This window comes from Aythya ferina, assembly GCF_964211825.1.
Source record: "Aythya ferina genome assembly, chromosome: 21".
Classification (NCBI taxonomy): domain Eukaryota; kingdom Metazoa; phylum Chordata; class Aves; order Anseriformes; family Anatidae; genus Aythya; species Aythya ferina.
Window position 1 is genome coordinate 7,939,849 of NC_140319.1, and position 18,859 is coordinate 7,958,707.

General features: G+C 38.4%; 1 protein-coding gene across 1 annotated transcript in view; it reads right to left on the reverse strand.

Annotated features, from left to right (window-relative positions):
* PLCH2 (phospholipase C eta 2) overlaps positions 1–18,859 on the reverse strand; it is a 44,787-nt gene that overhangs the window by 12,252 nt on the left and 13,676 nt on the right. Inside the window, exons 4-20 of the mRNA XM_084494690.1 lie at positions 18,346–18,475; positions 14,902–15,072; positions 12,738–12,831; positions 11,731–11,934; positions 11,464–11,584; positions 10,415–10,586; positions 10,015–10,122; positions 9,090–9,248; positions 7,719–7,811; positions 6,622–6,722; positions 5,781–5,878; positions 4,766–4,948; positions 4,214–4,321; positions 3,904–4,028; positions 2,825–2,909; positions 2,179–2,325; positions 1,967–2,046 (exon numbers count right to left, since the gene is read on the reverse strand). Coding sequence (XP_084350816.1) covers positions 1,967–2,046; positions 2,179–2,325; positions 2,825–2,909; positions 3,904–4,028; positions 4,214–4,321; positions 4,766–4,948; positions 5,781–5,878; positions 6,622–6,722; positions 7,719–7,811; positions 9,090–9,248; positions 10,015–10,122; positions 10,415–10,586; positions 11,464–11,584; positions 11,731–11,934; positions 12,738–12,831; positions 14,902–15,072; positions 18,346–18,475 — 2,179 coding nt within the window. The remainder of the gene's footprint in view (positions 1–1,966; positions 2,047–2,178; positions 2,326–2,824; positions 2,910–3,903; positions 4,029–4,213; positions 4,322–4,765; positions 4,949–5,780; positions 5,879–6,621; positions 6,723–7,718; positions 7,812–9,089; positions 9,249–10,014; positions 10,123–10,414; positions 10,587–11,463; positions 11,585–11,730; positions 11,935–12,737; positions 12,832–14,901; positions 15,073–18,345; positions 18,476–18,859) is intronic.

Genomic DNA, 18,859 nt, shown 5'->3' on the forward strand with positions numbered 1-18,859 from the left:
ATTTGACAGTGGATACTAAACTCCCGGCTTTGATTGCTAATGAAGAATACCGAAATATTTGCTATCCTTACAATATCAGCACAGAGGGCATCACCTGAAAGCAGTGAAAAACTGGAGCATAAAGACTGCATACAGCAGCACTGGGAGGTAGAAGAGAACCTGTCTGTTCTCTATCATTTTGACTAAGAAGAAGAATTCACAAAAGGATGAGTAAGGCTGTTAAGGACAGTCAGCCTCTCTGCTGGAGCCACACAGCAAACACAGGACTGAGGTGAAGGACACCGCCATTAATCAGATCAGATCAATTCCCACTGGCCTCGTGCCCAAGGATGAGCTACCTGACCTTCTTGTTACAAGCGTGGAGTGTCTGATAGAGCTATTCAAGAAAGAGTAGTAGGCCTAACACGGGAATTCCAAAGAAGTTCATAATAAAATTTAAAGCTGTTTGAATCTGTGCTAATGCACACATCCAGCAAGCATCTGCAACGTTACAGACAGAATCACATCCCTACCCACTGCCAATAAAAGGCACGACTTACACACTATATACTTCCCTTGAACCCAAAAACAAAGTCAGGAAAGATCTTAGCATTGAAATACTCAGATTGGTATCACTCTTCCCTCAAGATTTGGACTGGTCTTTTTACCATCACCTCCATGTTAGCCTTTTATTTATGACAGACCCTACAGTCAGAAATTAAAAATTTTTCTGTCTTACTCAGACCAACACTAACTCTCTCTTTTACCCAAAGCTTTTAAAGTCTCTTGCAAAGTCTTGGTAGCTCCACAGAGCTACCTTCAAACAGATTCATAATGCCATCATACAAAGTTTCAGGCAGTACTCCCATCCCTATCCTGATGAAGCTATATCTGCCCAAAGGCTTTTGTGTTAGACATCAGACAAAAAAGCAGGAGCTGAACTTAATATCTCATTCCTTTTACAGGCATTAACTGAAATATCTGAAGTGACCTTCTTTCCAGAAACAGCCCTTCGTTCTATAAAAATAAAATGTTTTCCTTGTAGTTATTTTAGTTTCACCCCATTCAAACCTAGCAGTCTAAAGAGATATTTTCCTTTTTAAGAATTACTTTAATTCCTCTTGCATGAAGCACACCACAAGAAAAAGAACTCACAATTCCTGGCCTATTCAATGGTGCCTTCTGCTGTCAGGATACTGAAATTTCAGCTTGTTGAAAGATGGCTCAGTCTTACATTGTGAGTGGATATAAACTGGTTTTGAGGTTCTCAAGGCACTACAACATACTTAAGTCTACCTGAAACTCATTGGAATTAATCCCATGAAAGTAACTAAATCCAGTGCACCGAGAGGAAATAAGCCATGTCACTGCCAGCTGGCCAAAGAAAAGTTAAGGCTTTATTTTAATAGGCACAGCACCCATCAAGTTGTATTTTTCCTGTACATGAAGCAAACACACTATTACTAACAAATAAGCAGGGAAGAATAAGCCCAGCAATGATTATGAGGATCATCTTTCCTCTGCACTTGAAGTGCTATTATGGAAAAACACCCCAAGCAAATAATGTCTAACAATTTAGTTAAATTTAAAATGCAAGAACATCAGGCAGACAGAGCCTTCATAGAATAAGCTTTGCAGACAGAAAGCACACGCGGTTCAGGGGTATAACCTTTTGTTCAGCAAGGTGCACTGACTGTACTGGACATAACCACACTTAATCATATTAATGTGCATACACTACAATGAAATAACCTGCCCCCTGTGGCTCCCTCTAAAATGTGCTGCAAGAATCTCTTTTTATAATGTAACCTTTGTCTTTTTGTCTGTATTCAGACAGATCTCAGGCTACCATGACAATCACAGAGATGAAGTTAGAATAAATAAATTAGTTTGGACCCTCACCCACTGGGCTTCCCTCGTGTGATATAAAATCTTGTCAGTTCATTTACACATGCAGACCAAATTGCATTGCTCTGACAGCACTCACCTTACCACAGATGTCATTAATAGCCACATGAACAAAGATGGATGCCTCTTCTATACCTTCTAGGTATACATGGCGGTAACCTGAAACAGAGTGAGCAAAGCTGACAAGGAGAAACAGATGCTAGAAAAAGCATCTAAAGACTTTCCTTTTGTAAATTGCAAAAAAAAAAAATCCTAGCCAACTGATTTGGTAATTCCCCATTTATGTCTTACCTGGCATCATACTGCTGAAAGCTATTGTTCTTTGTCCAATAAAATCACGTCCAATTGGATCATGATCCCACACAAGGAACCTAATCAGTGCAATCTCTGGCATGTGCAGTGTGAACACCAATGTTTCTTCCCACATTGGGTTAAAACCTAGGAATGAAAGAATTAGCTTTTACATATTTTGTTCACAAGACAGATGAAGAAAGAAGACTGCCTATATAAGGAATGCCTAAACTGCAATGACATTCTAGTTTTCCTAATAGTTTAAACGTTGTTTTTTGATAATCCAGTACCCCTACTCACTTCAGTAGGAGGTGCAACAGCACAAGAAGTTGTGTTTGAACAAGATGAATTTCTTTTGACTTTTTTGACAACCACTAGCTTGTAATAGCCTTTTCTCATACTCAGTGAGAAGTCAGACAAACAGCTCATATCACACCAAGACCTTCACAACATCATACCAACTCATTTGAACAATTTAAGACCCAAGAATGATAAACAGCAAAAATGATTAAAAATCCATTTCTCATTTTCTTCTATAATAGGCACATAATTTCATCTGTTTGTCTCCTGATGAACAGCTTGCCTGAAAGAGGATGTTTCAACCATAAAAAAACAAAACAAACAAACAAAACACATATGATCTTACCATTATCATCAACTACTCTAGTTTGTTCTTTGAAGCAATCAACAGGCAGACCTATAACTTCTACTTCAACAAATGGATCTATGATCTGGAAAACAGAAAATAAATATTGAAAAGACAAGAAATTCCCCTACTGTTCAGGATAAAATGGCAGTTTAAAAGATTATTCTTCATCCTCTGAAATCTGAGTGTAAACTGAATTAGGACAAATTCCATATTGTCACATATGTGATATTAATAAAAATAAGAAATAAATTATTGAAACCAAGCAGGTTCAACAAACCTTAAGTATGACTCTACCACATTTATTTTTTAGGGTAGTTTACCTAAAACAGTTCTGTGGAGAAAGAATATTTAGAAGCAGATTGCAACATCCACATAAAAACCAAGCATGTAAGAACTCATTTGAGAGGTTTGATTCTATTTCTAAGAGGCAAAAGGCTAAAAGGAAATTTTAATTCAACAAAACTGCCTCATCCTATCATTTGTTAATGACTAATAAAGTCATGTGAATGATATTGCAACACTGATAAACAACACAAGTAATTAACAAAAGTCTTAAAAAAGGTACCAAGGAGTTGCAAATTTGACTCATTTCAGTCTGGTATTTCCTTACGTGGAATTGCCAGGGGCATTATAAAACAAACAAACAAAAAAAGGTCATCACAAAACAAAATAAATAATAACAATTTTAAAAAATCATACACCAGAAAGCCAAAGGAAGGACAGAAAGAAAACATGTAATACTGTGCTAAATGAAGGACTGGGAGCAGATTGATGCAAGCAGAGGGGTTTGGAGGGTATTTAAAGTACTGTTGTGAGTAGAATGATGAGCTTATTGTCCTGTTTTTGCTTGTCCTGGAGGAACTGTATTGACAATTGGAGGAAAAAAAAATCAGGCTGTTGCTGTGATGCTTAGTAGACATGAAAACCACCTAAAGATCTAGGATACTAAGTGCTCATTTATTAATGTTTTATGTCTCCCAACAGATAACTGCAGGAAGTTAAATCCTCACACTTAGCTCAGCTAAATTGGAAATAAACCTTCACCAACATAAGAACAGTCACCAATAGCTCAATACCTCTCCTCTGTCTCCCAACATGGAATCCTTTGGTTTTGGGAGCTGTTGACCACTGATAATTCGTAGAACCAGTTGTTTCTTCAACTGACCAGGCAATGGGTCTTCCGAATTTGGATTAAAGACACCTGAAAGAATGAGAAGCCACAGAATGTGAAAGAGCAGCAACTTTGGGGATAGCTTTAGTTGCTGATACCTTCTGGCTTACTTGCTTCTAGCATCAGAAATGTATTTTTCAACAAACTATAATAAGGATCCACATAAACTCTTCTCAGGCAATAAGTAATCCACTTATTCTACTGATTTTTCTTACCTTGACACATGCAGTTTGGTTTGAGGACATAGCCACAGTTCCCATTGGCACTAAATTTGGCCCGGTTTAGTTGCAGCATTCTCCCCTCTGACTGGTAGTTTAATGCCACTGTTAAAAAAAGAAAAAGTGATATTACTACCAAAGTACATTGACAACATTTCTGTTTGTAGAAACAAGTTAAAGAAAGAAGACCTAAATATGTTTTGACATTTGACTTCTTGGATGCAAAGACTCAAATATTTTTCTGAAAAAGATTTCTCTTATATAGCAGACATCACAGCTTCAGGGAGAGAAGCTCCTTGAAAGAGTCTGAACTCTGAAGTCTTCTTTCATTTGAAAAGGATGTTCATTTATCAGACAATTGCCTGCATGTAGGATGCATTTTTGAGGTAATCTATCTAGGTAACAATATAGAAAATAACAAGAAGGACTCAAATGGCAGTAGACTTGGATGAGGAGAGAACTCATATTTGAGAGTTAGTTCTGCAGCTCCCATTAAAAAGTTCCTTCCAAAATAAAGCAAAAAAATAAATAAGCTTTCTTTCTGCTCACCAAGTTGGCAGCCAGCATTCCAGAATGGCTGGGGATTGTAGTTGCTAGAGTCTACACGGTAAGAAGATGGGTAGATGCGGGATAACTGGTGCTGGTTGAAACGTAGATACTGTGCAGGCTTTTGCTGCAGTATCTGGTGGGCTTTTGTTTCACTGAAAGACGAAACCTGCCAGCTAGAAGAGACTACAAAGACGACAAGAGGTGATCAGAGGTCATCTTGTTATTTATTTATTATCTAAATAAAGCATTCAAACAAAGACAGCACTAATTACTTATAATGATCTATCATAATTTGAATAATTCCAACTCATTGGGTGCTATCTTTTTCTTATACTACAGAAGAATAATTGTGCTAATTGGAGAAGTTATAGCTGGGAAAATGAAGCTGAATGTAATGAACGACCTGAATCTTCATTAAGAAGTTTAAAAAAACACTCTCTAAGATGTTTTGAATTTGCTCAAAGAAAGTTTGATTTCTGGCAAGCAATTTTCTTTTTCTGACGCTTTTAACTAAATCTTGATTCCTGTAAAAATCAGATGCAGAAAACTTAGGAAGAGGACTGAAATATCCTAGAAATTTAACGTGGACATTTCACTAGGTTTGAAGTAAAATCCAAACTCCGGAGACACCTCTGTTGATTTGAAATGCTCTTCAGACCTTTCCTCCCAAGAAAATAACTAAGTCCTCTGCTATTTCCCAGGATGTAAATAGTGTGGAGCAACCTTTATAAAAGCTACTGAAGACTACATGTGTTACTACTACCTGTTATAGCTTTACCTCCTTTATGGAAGCTGTCACACAACTCTAGACTCATTTTGTGGATTCTGAATAGCAAGTGGTGAGCCACTTTGAAATAGTATAGCTTTATTGTGCGCAGCTCTTCTGTTAAACTCTTCTCAGGGCAGGGGAGAAACAAACAGATAAACAGCTTTTAATACGGATAGGTATGATAACATAAACCTTTCAACTTCTTTACGAAGCAATTACTTTTAGGATACTTTTAGTTCAACCTACTTTCAGTTTCAACATCATGGATGCCAACAGACTTTGTATATTTCACCAGGTCTGAGAGTGCCCGAGACAGCTTCATTGTTTTCTTCTGTCGGTTTATCCTAGAACGATAAAGCAAATCAATTTTCTGTGAATTAAGAAAGAAATTTTCCTTCTCATATTTAAAAATAAATCAGGGTAAAGACAAATAAGAAGTCTATCTTACACCAAGGAAGCATTTAACAGTTTTATACCACAGAGCTTCATTGTCAAAGCACAGAAGTTATGGAAACAACCACATTAAAGTATACAGAACAAGTCTCTGATCCTCCTTACTTGCTTCAGGTTATCACTAACAACTAATCTCCCAAAGTATCCTAGAGAACTGCTTGATCTGATTTCTTTTTTTTTATAGCCTGAATCTTATGCAGCCATTCCACAAAGGACCTTTGATGTCAGGATTTTTGAAAAGGCAGTTTCCAAAGAGAACTCAAAAACATCACACGAACCTTGATGCACGTGGCAAATTAGAAACCAAAAATCTGCTGGGGAGCTGATGCACTATGCAAATCAACCTTAATGAATTCACTGGGCTACCAATCAAACAGTCTATATGTCAGCTGGATGAGATGGTAAGAGCTCAAAAGACACATTAGGTCCACTGTACTTTGCTAATTAGGCCAAATGGCACCAAGATATCATTGAGATAATGTGGCAGACAACGGATATACCCTTATACCAGATTCCTGTCACACAACTACAGACAGCCCTCAACAAATTGGCTTCTAGAGCTGTAGCATGTCTATTTAGTGGGCACATTTATGTAGGCATCTTCTTTTTAGAAACAAAACCACTTGTAACAAACCTGGTGCAATGTACAGAGCCTCTGGCTACATTTCCTTGAGAATCCATGTCGTCTTCATCCTCCTCCAGACTGGTTGCCTTTTTCAATTTGCTTCCTTTTTTCTGTGCCAGAATGAAATAAAACCATTGTTTTAAACTGATATTAATATTCAAGAGAGACTCACCCTTTTCTACAAATGATGTGGAACAATCAACAAGAAAAATAAACTCAAGACATTTAAAACAGTCTGTAATAAAAATTGAGGAGAAAATTTTCTGTGCTCTTTTCTGTGAGGAACTGTTTTGAATAAAGCAATCAAGGAAACTACTAACAAGTTCTATGGTGTTAAAATAGCAACACGAGTTACATGTATGCAGAGGGCTTTGCGGTAGCACACAGAAGCTGTCATGGTACAAACCACTTCCATATTGGTGGTACAAACGAATGTGTCAGTAAATGTGTGTCAGCAAACTTGCTTTTCAAGAAGCAGTGGGTGCAAACTCTAACATGTGAGGTTACATCTGAAGATCAGGAAACACTTTTACTGTGAAAGTGACCAAACACTGGAACAGGCTGCTCAGCGAGGCTGTGGGGTCCTCTTCCTTGTACACATTCAAAAGGTGCCTGGATGTGGTCCCAGGCAGCCTGCTCTAAGCAGCCCTGTTTGAGCAGGGGGGGCAGACAAGATGACCTTGAGAGGTCTCTTCCAACCTCAGTCACATTGTGATTCTGCAAAACCTTCAGCATTTTGAAGGCACTATTGATTTTGAGTATCCATTTATCTGTAGTACTGCAGAATGATATGCATGCACATGAGGATGGCTCAGCCCAACATCTAAGTTTTTTTATTAAAAAAGTGCAGAGCCTCACATAAAAAGTGCAAACCAGTTTTAATGTTTTCAGATTAAATCTTGGATGCTTTATTCTTTGATGTAATTTGAAACTACCTGTTATGCACAACTACAACCAGTTATCCACCCTGTTTCTTCTGTGAGTCTGAAGGCAAGCCTCTGCTGGACAATCCAGCTATGATATTCCTCTCCACCATTGTGAGCAAATATAGAATCTATCCAAGAATGCAATCTTTAGTGTAGACCTAATCTTCTTGAGTGGCTCACCTTGCGTTTAGAAAAGCTGCCCATCAACGTTCGGCTATGCCTTTTATTGGTACTGAAGTCTTCCCCAGATTCTGCATCATCCTCAAGTTTATTCTGAAGTAATCAAACAGAAAGAATAATGCAGTAGACCAAATAAGGTGCTATAGACATCGTATTTAAACACAATCAAAAGTAGTTTGTGAAGCAACCCACCCTAAAGCATCAACAGAACTTCACCAAACCAGTGCAGGTTTTTTTTAAACACAAGCTGAGCACAAGACCTTTTATCCCAGCAATAACTGACACCACTTTTGTCAACAGAAACATTCAGAACAGACAGAAACCCCAAAAATACCTAATACCACGCACCATGAAAGTTTATTTTCATCCACGCAAGGTTTGAGTGTCAAGTCTCATACATTCACTGACAGCAGACTGTTTTGTAGCTTAATATTTTAAAAGTCTGGTTTAACAGGACTTAATCCTGCCATGAGATGTGACCTCAATTACATGGTTTTCCGCAAATTCTTCATGGTAAGAAAGAAGCAAAATTCTTGCAAACCCTAAATATGTATATAATTTGTTGGTGCCACTAGGCTTTAATATGACCTTACAGTTTCATTGTTTTCCAGTCTAACAGAACACAGATTGTTCTGGCTAACCCAGAAGTCTCAGCATAGTGGCAGAACTTACAGGAATACTGTCTGATATTTCACATAAATCATTAAGCTTAAAAGTACATACAAAACTCAATAGAAACAGAAAGTTTTGGAAAGCTGAGTTTTAGCTCTCTAGTTTTAATCCCCAGTTAGTACACCTGCTTATTGGCAGGCCTCCAATGTTTTTCATTTGTATGCAGCAACCTTCCTAAGCTTTTTGTGGCTTATCACAACTTCTAAACTGACAATGCCTCAAGTTCATGAAGTGTGCTCTGTAGGCTGAGTACATTTTTATAAATAACTGTTAGTATAAAATACAAATATAAATGCATAGAACATAGAGAACTGAGGAAAAAAAAAGCCCAACTTTCATATTCACTTTTTTATATAATGGGAAACAAACTCTTTCTGTTGAAAAGTCATTTCTTGTGTACATTTCATGCTCTAATTGCTGAGTGGAAAAAAAAAAGCTTTGCATATCTGACAGTGACGCTCACCTGGCATCACCATTAATTGAATTAATTCAGCTATGAAATCTGAAGTGTATAATATATAATTTATTCAGTAAGCTGATACAATTTCATGAGTGTCAAAACACATTGATAAGCCCAACCTCAGACAGCCTTTGAAAGAACAAATGTTGTTCTGAAATAATAGTACTAAGTGGCTACAGAGACAAGCAAAACAGTAGTCAAGCCTAGGGGGTGAGTGAAGCACAGTAAGACATGTTCACCTTCTTAATATCTGATTTCTGACCAGCCTTTCCCGATGATGGTAGAGTGGTAACTGTAAAGTTGTTTGGATCTTCACAATCACGAATTTTGGATTCTTTTATCAGTGAGTCGAGCTTTTTCTTTGCTATATTCTCCACTCTTTTTCTATTAGTAGATGCCTAGAAACAAAACAGAACTGTTAATCAAAGTATCGACAAAAAAAAAAAAAAAGGCTTAATAATTCCAAACAGGACTAATGAAAACTAAAATTTTATTTGAAAGAAAAAAAGAGTGAAGAGAAACTAGCCAAAGGATCTGCCTTAATTGACTACTAGTAACTGCTTCGGAGCACGCTAAACAATCTCTTCATTTACATAATGTGAGGCAGTTACCTGCAGCTCAATATCACACTTCATGCACGATGTGCGAGAATGTGAAGCCCTAATGTAGATGTTAGATCTGAAGTGCAAACAGAGTGTCTGAGGTCATGAGAAAGTAAAACTAATTAATGCAGTTCTTAAATGGCTGAAATAAATCAAGACTGTTAGCTTGACTCAGCTACTCAGAGGACGTTTCTGTTATAAGCCAACAGAAATAATTACTGAGATGACTCCCCATCACAGCAAACTCTACAACTGTAGCAGACATAGGATTCTTCTGGATGGAATGGGAAAAGCTTCAGAATCTGGCATAAATACACAGTTGCAGGCACAAAAATATTAAGAGGCAAAAAATTCCCAAACTGAAAGATTATAACTAGAACTGGTGCCGTCTAGTAGGCACTTCTGCCAAATTTGTGCCCAGGAAGGCTTAAAACCTTAAAAAATTGTGATGAAACCCAAAGATTAGACCACATCCACATTCCAGAGAACTCACACAAGGTTTGTTCTCCCTGGGATAGGAAAACTGAAGATACATTTACATTCAAGCGACCACCGAACTTACATCTCCATTCATTAGTTTGCAGTCATCATCTATCTCATCAGCACTGTCCTCATCAGAAACTTCACCCTCCTCTGCATCATCACTAATGTTGGCTGGAAGTTTCTTCCCCTAGAGGATGAAATGAATACACAGGCAGGTTAACACACAGCTCATGCTATGACATATTAAAACAAAACAAAAACACATCACCAATGTGAAACAAAAATCAACTCCTACAGAAGTGAAAATCATAATACTCCAAGCAAACGCTAAAATTCTCTGGACTCATCCATGTTCGCTAAAGATCAGGGAGGTGAAAGCTTATCATGACCTCATTTAAATTAGTGTATAAGTGATAACCAAGCAGAGATTGTAATCATCACAAAAAAGGATGGATGGAACAAACTGAGCATGTTTTTACCTTAACCAGTATCTTCCCTTTAAGACTTGCTGGTGAAGGGAGTCTGGTAGAATCATCGCTGTGCACAGAAGACAGATCCAGTTTGTCTCCCAGAATTTCTGTAAGATACTGAGCCATCTTCTTCTGCTGAATTACACTGCAATGGTTCTCAATTGACAAGATAACAGGGTACCTGGCAGAGATATAAGCAAGTATTATCAACCACAAATGTAGCTTTTATAGCATTAAGAGGATAAGGGTTATTACTGTCAGAGCTATTCCCACAAGGGGAATCAGCACCACTGAAATCCACAGGGGTTATATTTATCAGTGTGGGCAGAGAACTGATACCCCACTACTCACTCCAAACCACACATTTTTGACAGTCACAGGATAATTAAATTTCTGCTATCAGATTTGATGCATTTTTTTCTAGAGCACACTTTTCACTTTCCTACACTACCCAGTCCTAACCTCCACTTCTTGCCAGAGAGGTTCAAGGAAGAGAAGGATATATTTTAGAATGAGAACAAGAGCTACTATACAATGCACTTTAAGTATGAATTACGAGGGATTCATTAATTAAAAACTAATTATGAATAAAGAGAAATCTATCCTGACATCTGGCCCGAATTAGCTCCTCATCTTTCAGCCAGACAATGCCTGCAGGACAAAATTTTCCAAATTGATGGCTATAGTTGACTTCCTAGCTTTGCCTGAAGTTAGCTCCTTAGCTGAATTCGCAGATGACCAACTGCTATGCCTTCAGCCTTATCCTGGCTAAGTGTGACCATGTCATCACTGGAATACACATCCAGAGATATGTGGCTAAGTTGTCATCTATTTGCTAGAAAAATTCAGTCAAAACTTTGCACAGAATGCCCCTGCTCAGCCAGTTTTGTCTTGTTATTTCTTTCTAAAGGCCTTTTCCCCACAGAAAACTCATAATTCTAGTGCCTGTCTGTCATATGCAGGAACAGGTTAGATTTTCAATCATTTCCTTTACAAGGATGCCTGAGATTACTCCAGCTTAGAGCTTGATTTCAAAAGTTGGCAGACTGTATACATACTCGTTCTTGATAAAGGCATATTTGTTGATAGTTTCAATCACATCTTTGAAGAGAATTTTGGAAGTCAAAGTGTATCCGTGGTGGACAATCGGTTCCCCATCTGGCCCATCCCAGCAGTCAACTACAGAATAGAAACAATGACACCCGTCAGACAAATAACATCTATGGAAGACCATGGGACCTAAGTCTTCTGCAGAAGTCACAGGTGTCCCTTTACAGAAGAAACAAAAGTATGGAGAGTAGTGATGATTCCTCTTTGATCTTTACCTTCTACACAACGACAGCCAGACTGTAGCACCCACGCGTACATGTCCACCCTAGACTGGGACATCAGCTGATCTCCCATGAGGTAGGTATTATGCGAAGAGGTAATAAAATAGTGACTCAAAGGATAACTCATGTCCTGATTCACTTGGTAGTGTTCTGGGTTGAATATGTCCCCTGATGGACTCCGCATGTAATTGGTGAAACCTGTAAATAAACAATACCATAAATAATACAATTTGTCCTTTGTGTTGCTGTAGCCTTCCTAAAACTAGCCTAAAAATGCATACTGACATTTTACCAACATATTCATGAACATGACAAGTAAAATAAGTAAATAAAACCACAGTATTCTATCTGTCACAAAGACCAGCTGTGATTATTGCTTTCAAAAACATTCCAGGTGTTTTGTTCAATTCCCCACTCTGACTTTCCTAAAAACCATGTCTGTATTTAATCCACCCTTCATTTGCATCCCCCTCTTCACTTAAACCTTTAGGTTTACAATTCAAAGGATTATGGTGGGACATTAGGTTGGATAGTGAATAAAAGCCTCCTGACATCTGTGGTCACATCCTGGCATCACTCCTCAGTGAAATGAGTTGAAAGATGTACAGTACTGCACTGCCTAGAGACAGTTTCCAGTGGCCGAACACAGTTTGAGGGAAGGGATCGGACTGCTTCTCTTATTAAAGTCTAAATAAATTCCAAAAACACCTGCAGGAATCATAAAACTCAATTCTATTGTATTTTCCAAATGCACAAATAGAGACACACACAGTTTCAGCCGACCTGTAATGACTCCTACTTCATCATGATACATACCTCTAAAATCTTCCAATTTCAACTCCGCAAATAATAGAGAATAAAAAAAAAAAACACCATGCACTACTACTCTATACAACCTAATAAAATTCTATGACTTTCTATTATCCAAACAAACGTGATATTCTCTTAAGAATTTAAACACTGTTGACCCTCTCCTGCAACAGCGACAGCAGCCAGCTTACCATCAATCCCCAGAGCTCCCTCCTTCTTGTTCTCCGGGCATGGTTCAAACTTGCTGATGATTTCCAAGCACTGTTCTTTAGTCACATTTGTCATCTGTAGAAGTAGCAAAAAGGAGGTGTTAACTAGTAGTCACAGCTTTTCCTAGCTCTTTTCTCTGTATACAGTTCATCAACTGGCCAACTTATCCAGAGTGGCACTACGGATTTCCAGTTACCCAGGGAGATTCTCACTCCCGCCAGTCAGTGTCAGGTCAGATAAGAACTAGACTGCTTTGTGAAAAGTTTCTGTCCTATTGGCAGCTGCCTGATCACATCCAATAAAACAGAGGTCTACTTTGTAGGTCGAATCTGATTAGCATTGTTAGCCACACAGAGCGCTCAAACTGAACACACTTTGTCACATACCAATGGGATTTCTTCTTTTGTAGAATTAATGATTGATTTGCCTTATCAAAATTTGCATTACCAAAATAGTTTCACTTTAAAAGAAAAAAGAAAACAGCTCATATGTTTATGCAGCAGGCAGAAAAATCAGTTTTAACTAGCAGGGTGAAAGGAAATCAGGACATACTGCTCTCAGAAAGCTGAAGAAAATCTGCTAAATTCAAGGTCTCTTTGCATGCTCAATTGAAAAAAAGAAAAGGGTACAAAGGGAAAAATGTTTGTAAATGTTAACATTTACAAAAAAAGACAATTTATGATAGCTATATTTTTATCTGTACTTAAAAGTTGAATTATAAACATATTGGAAGATAAGCAGTATAATTTAATATTCCTGCTATTTCTTGATTTGTCATCAAATTATTATCCCTGCTATTACTTAATGTTCCTGTCCTAAGTGATGAAGCAGATCTATTCCATCGGCTGCTTTACACGACACATGAAAATGGTCACCAGAGCCAAGTGGCCACGTTGATGGTTTTGGCAACATGAAATCTTTGCTTGGGGGGGGGGAATCAAACTACAACATGTTTACTACAAGATCAACGCCTTTTCTGGGAGTAATTTAAAACCTAACAAACAAACGTGAAAGAGGAGGAAAAAACAAAACAAAATAAAACTCAACCAACCCTTTATTTGTCCACACATTATAGGCTTGCCAGGTTCAGAAGAAAAAGTTCTGAAACAACAGATTTTTCTGGCACAGCTTCAAACATACAGAATGAACACTTGTTTTCCCTGCATGTACCTCATAAGAAAGGGCAGAGCTAGACAAGGGAGAGAAACCCTAGAGGCATGTGCTGTCCATGTCAGCGATTAGCTGAGCTGATTTGTGTCCTCTGGCTAGTGCTCATTTTCCTCTCACCATGGGGAGGATCGATTGGCCAATGAAACAGAAACACACCCCTCTATCTAAAATCATAACTGCCAGAGAGATGTGGGTTTATCATCTGTTCATTTCTTAGATTACAGATACCACATGCGTTGCCACTTTCTGGCCCTCCAAGTTACCATCTTTGAGAAAAAAAAAACAAACTTGTTCTGACCAAGGGCTATTTGGGATCGGAGTAAGTGTGTTGGACTTCCAGGCAGCTTGGTTTACAAAGATTCACACTCCTATCATGATCAGTGCAATGAAGAGAGTCTTTAAGACTCACTCCAGCCATGCAATGTTAAAGCACTAAGAGAGAACCTAATTTGCACTACTACATATCCTCAAAACACTTCCCCAGACATAAATAATCCTCTCAGCAGCTCCAGGGAACATAATCTACTACTTTGCAAACTGAGAAAGGGTGACAACGTAGTTCAGTGTCTCATCGCAGACTGTGCCCTAAGATAAAAGCAGAGCCAGAAGCAACATCTTTGCACTGGGACGTTTAACATTGGAGAAAGATATTGATGGGACTGTCCTAAAAGAATACAAGATAAATAAAGTAACTGTAGACATCACAGTTCTGGACACAATCAAAGAGCCTACAAGAAGAAAGAAGCAGTGAGGGCAAGAAGATTCAGGAAACAGTCTTCCCAGCCTACAAGGTGAAAACCAAGAGGCATCTAACTGGCTATTTTTAACATTCACGCTCTCCAGAGCGAAGCTGCTAAAATCAGAGTAGCTGCTCACTGTTCACATATATGTTCCCTGCCTTTTAGAAAGGCAAGGCACGCCCGGGGCAGACAGACAGGCACGTAGACTGGAGTGCTTTTCCTGGGTCAGGCCTACCTTCTGCTCATTCTCCAGAAAGCGCCTCAGATCGTCTGCATCCAAGTAGTCCTTGTGGTTGCTGTAGGTGAGCATCAGCAAGTACAAATCACGTCGTGTTGACATCATCTTGTAGAAGGTGCAGAACTCATCAAAGCCCAGCATGCCTTGGTTGTCGTCTGTGTCGGCCTCCTGCATCACACAGCAATACAGCAATGAGATACCCGACTGCCCAGCTGCAGCCTGAGCAAACTTTAAATAAACAAACCCCTGCACAAGGGTAAGCAACACTGAAATTAAATGCAGGTTGTTGCTGCCTGACATGGCTACTCACTGCAGGGTCTGATAGAACAGACTGATTTACAGACTGATGTTTGTCATACAAATGCTTTCCCCTTTGAACTTTTTAAATGTATGAAGTAGTGCATGAGCCAAGAAACCATTTTTACGGCCTTTCTTGTTCCATGGGGCACCCAGAAGGGCTTCTTCTATCTGTAACAATGAAGTAAGACAGGGTACCCTGGGACACAGAAGAGAGCATGCACATATCTGGCAGATTTACCCATTCTTATTTTCTTAGGATCATTAGAACTCATTCATTCTAAAATGAATTTTATATCCAGGATCTGGGAGGATCTCTGTTAAATCCATGGCTGTAAACTAATAATCTGCAAAATTTCCTAAAAGCGTGAAAAAATGAATGGGAAATTCTGCCAGGGGACAAGTATGAAAATGAAAGATGCAACTTTCCCAAGCAGGATACCCAGTACTTGCATATTTGCTGAAAATGCTTTGCCAGCATTCCCGTGTGCTTTCAGTAAATCAGCTGTCAGCATATTGCTTTGCTCAGCCTCACCGGAGACAAGTTAAAACACATTTCAGGCCAGAAAATTAGAAGTATATTAAGGCATCTTCTTACTGACCAAATCTTCATATTTTTCACTGAATTTCCTTCATGTACTGCCACACAAGGGCAGGCGGATCAGCTGAGGAAAAGGCTGCCGATAAGCTCTCACAACCATGGACAGCAACGCTGAGCAGCCCTCACAGCACAGTTCCGCCCTGGTTTGCTAACAGCATTTCACAGTTATTTGCCCAAGCACAAAGTACTTCTACAGCCCTGCAATTTATTCTAATGGATCCAGAGAGATTTTAAAACCTTATGCAGCCTCCTTGTTCCCAAAGCACACCCCGCACCTGCCCCCCTCTTTCACCTCGACAGACCTCACGATTTTTTCTCCTCTCCAGTCTCCCACTTCAGCAGTTTCAGAGCCTGTATCAGCTACAAGGCTGAAGCTGCCATTGCTATGGAGGATGTGGCTGGAAGAATAAGGAATCGTGGAGCTCCTTTAGAAAAGAGCCCCAGGTGAAAATATGAAAGCACTCATGAGCAAGAATTAGCTACTAAAATCCACTTTTCCCATTGTAATTATGGCAAGATTTTTTTAACCATTTTTATTTTTAACTAGAAAATTAATATTCAAGGTAACTTTTTTCAGTGCCTATATATAATGTACCCTTTTTTTTTTTTATCTTAAAATACTTGGAGTAGCTATTTCATTAACAGAAAAATTTGATTGTTCAGTTCAAGGCTGCTTAATATTCTGATTCTAAGCTATCAAGTAGCAATTATGTCTTCAGCTGAGACCAGTTGAGTTCAATTATGTACTGCACAGAGACAAAGCAAATCCATTCTTCCTTGCTAATATGTTTTCCAAAGCACTTGATATGAATAATAGTTATCATTGATTACAAGCAGTAAAGCCAGAACACAGCATACAATGAGTGAATGTTTTTATGCAGAAAAGTTTTACCTGCTTTCTTCTATTTGACTAATAGAAAAATTAGTCAAAATTTAGCAAACCTAATGGCTCCTACTGGAAAGAGAGTCGCTGTAATCTACTGATTTTAATGAGTTTTTAATTTACTTTCTTCACTGAGCTACATCCGTAAGTGTAACATTTGATGGCATGAAAGAAAAAAAAGAAAAAAATGAATAAAAAGTAACAGGCAAAAAAACCTTGTTTTTCTTAGGCAGTACATGCACAAATCTCAATGGTTTTTGAGCCTGGAATGTGTCCCAGATCTAATTATTTAAATTCACGTGATCACTAGACTAGCATGACTTCGTAGTAAACACGAAGCAGTGCTCCAACAGTTGCCATTCCATCTGTGAGACTTCAGGCACCTACATGTACATTATGTTTCTTAAGATACATACACACTGTCCATACATTGCATCAGAAAAACTGAAACAGCTGCAGTGTCATCATGTCCCATACTCTTTCGCAGGGTACAGCCTGCACCCTGGAGGTAACAAAGTTGGGCGTGGAAACAACCAGGAGCTAACACATTAGCAAGCACTGCTGCAGAGATCACAATCATTCATCCCAATAGCAAGTAAAAGTGAAGATGTAAACTTTACAGAAACCTTTAATCAGTCTTAGATCAATTGCAAACTGCAGAGGACCTGTACAACCACAATAAATGTTTAAAATAAAAGACAGCTCAGTCTTCAGGCACCTGCAGAGAACAGAATTACCTTTGCTGTGCCACAGCTCTTTGTGTGACCTTAGGCAATTCACTTACTTCTGCTTCAACTTTGTGAACGGGGATTATAACATCTCTCTACCACTCAAATAACTAAACCAAAATTATGTATTCAGCTATGTACAATGCCTTAAATAGATTTAGACTGTGACTTCAAAAAAACAACAAAACAATAAACCCAGATGCCATTGACAGATATGATTTGATTCCTTCCAGTTCTACTGAAATCCCAGTATTTAGTTCTCTCTAAAGCAATCTCTCACAGCATGTCCAATACTTTTTTTTTTTTTTTTTTAATAGAGAGCTGCTGGAAAACTGTGCTAAGATGTTCCTGACTCAGACACAAAATCATCGCAGTTCACTAAGAACTATTGATTCAACTTCTGCTTGGGTCCTTCACGCACCAGACTTTTTGAATTCAAAAGCACACAGAACTTCACAGTTCAGTTGCACAACAAACTGTGTCAAGGCCAGCAGAAAACCAAATGTCAAACAAATAGGTTTTAGCAGTGGAAAAAAACATGACGGACATGGAAGACTGCATACATGGAGTTTCATTAGTACCAGTTACTGGAGGATACTGGATACTTTACTAGAGGGAATGTAATCAGAGGAAGCTACGTGACTGAATTTCAGATCAACAAATGCAGCAAAAAGCAACATTTGCACTGTCTTTATGTTATATAACACTACAAAGTACCTGGTATAATGCTTTTTTCTATGAATAACAATTTATTTATGACGTGTTTCTGGAACTTTGTTCAATTTACCAAATGCACGATATAGCATCTCTCAGTAGAGTGGAAACGAACCAGCTGCTGAGGTATTTACAAGCTCTCCTATTAAGGCTTCATGTTAAATCTCCAGGAGCTTAAGCACCATTCTCTTAGAAAAAAATATCTTTTAATTTCTTACCTTAAACATTTGCTTGACTTTTTGTCGGGGTAGGTTCACATTCAGTTTGTGCATCAGCTGGAGCACTTCGTTAATACTCAGACTGCCATCCCCATTTTTATCTGCTTCATCAAATGTCTGCTTCAACCACATTAAACAGGAGTTAAGGACCATAATGGAATACCAAGGCACGTTACAGAACATTATGTATATAGGAATTTTTTCATGTAAATGAGGCTAGGGATATAAGAAAATTCAAGGTAACACACAAACTAATTCCACTTGTGTTATATCTATAGCAGTTTCCAGATTTGTTGTGCTCATTATTCAACACATGCTATTCACCCACACTAAGAAGAACGTTACACACAACTTTGATTTCTGAGCAAATTGAAACATTGCATTGTATTTTGTCTTGTACAACCGAATAAAAGGGACAACCTTCCACAGGGAGCAAAAGATGAAGGAATATACCCGTACATATTCCAGTCCATTCTTGCCCAGTCACCTTTCTCAGTCCATTCTCTTTCCCAGA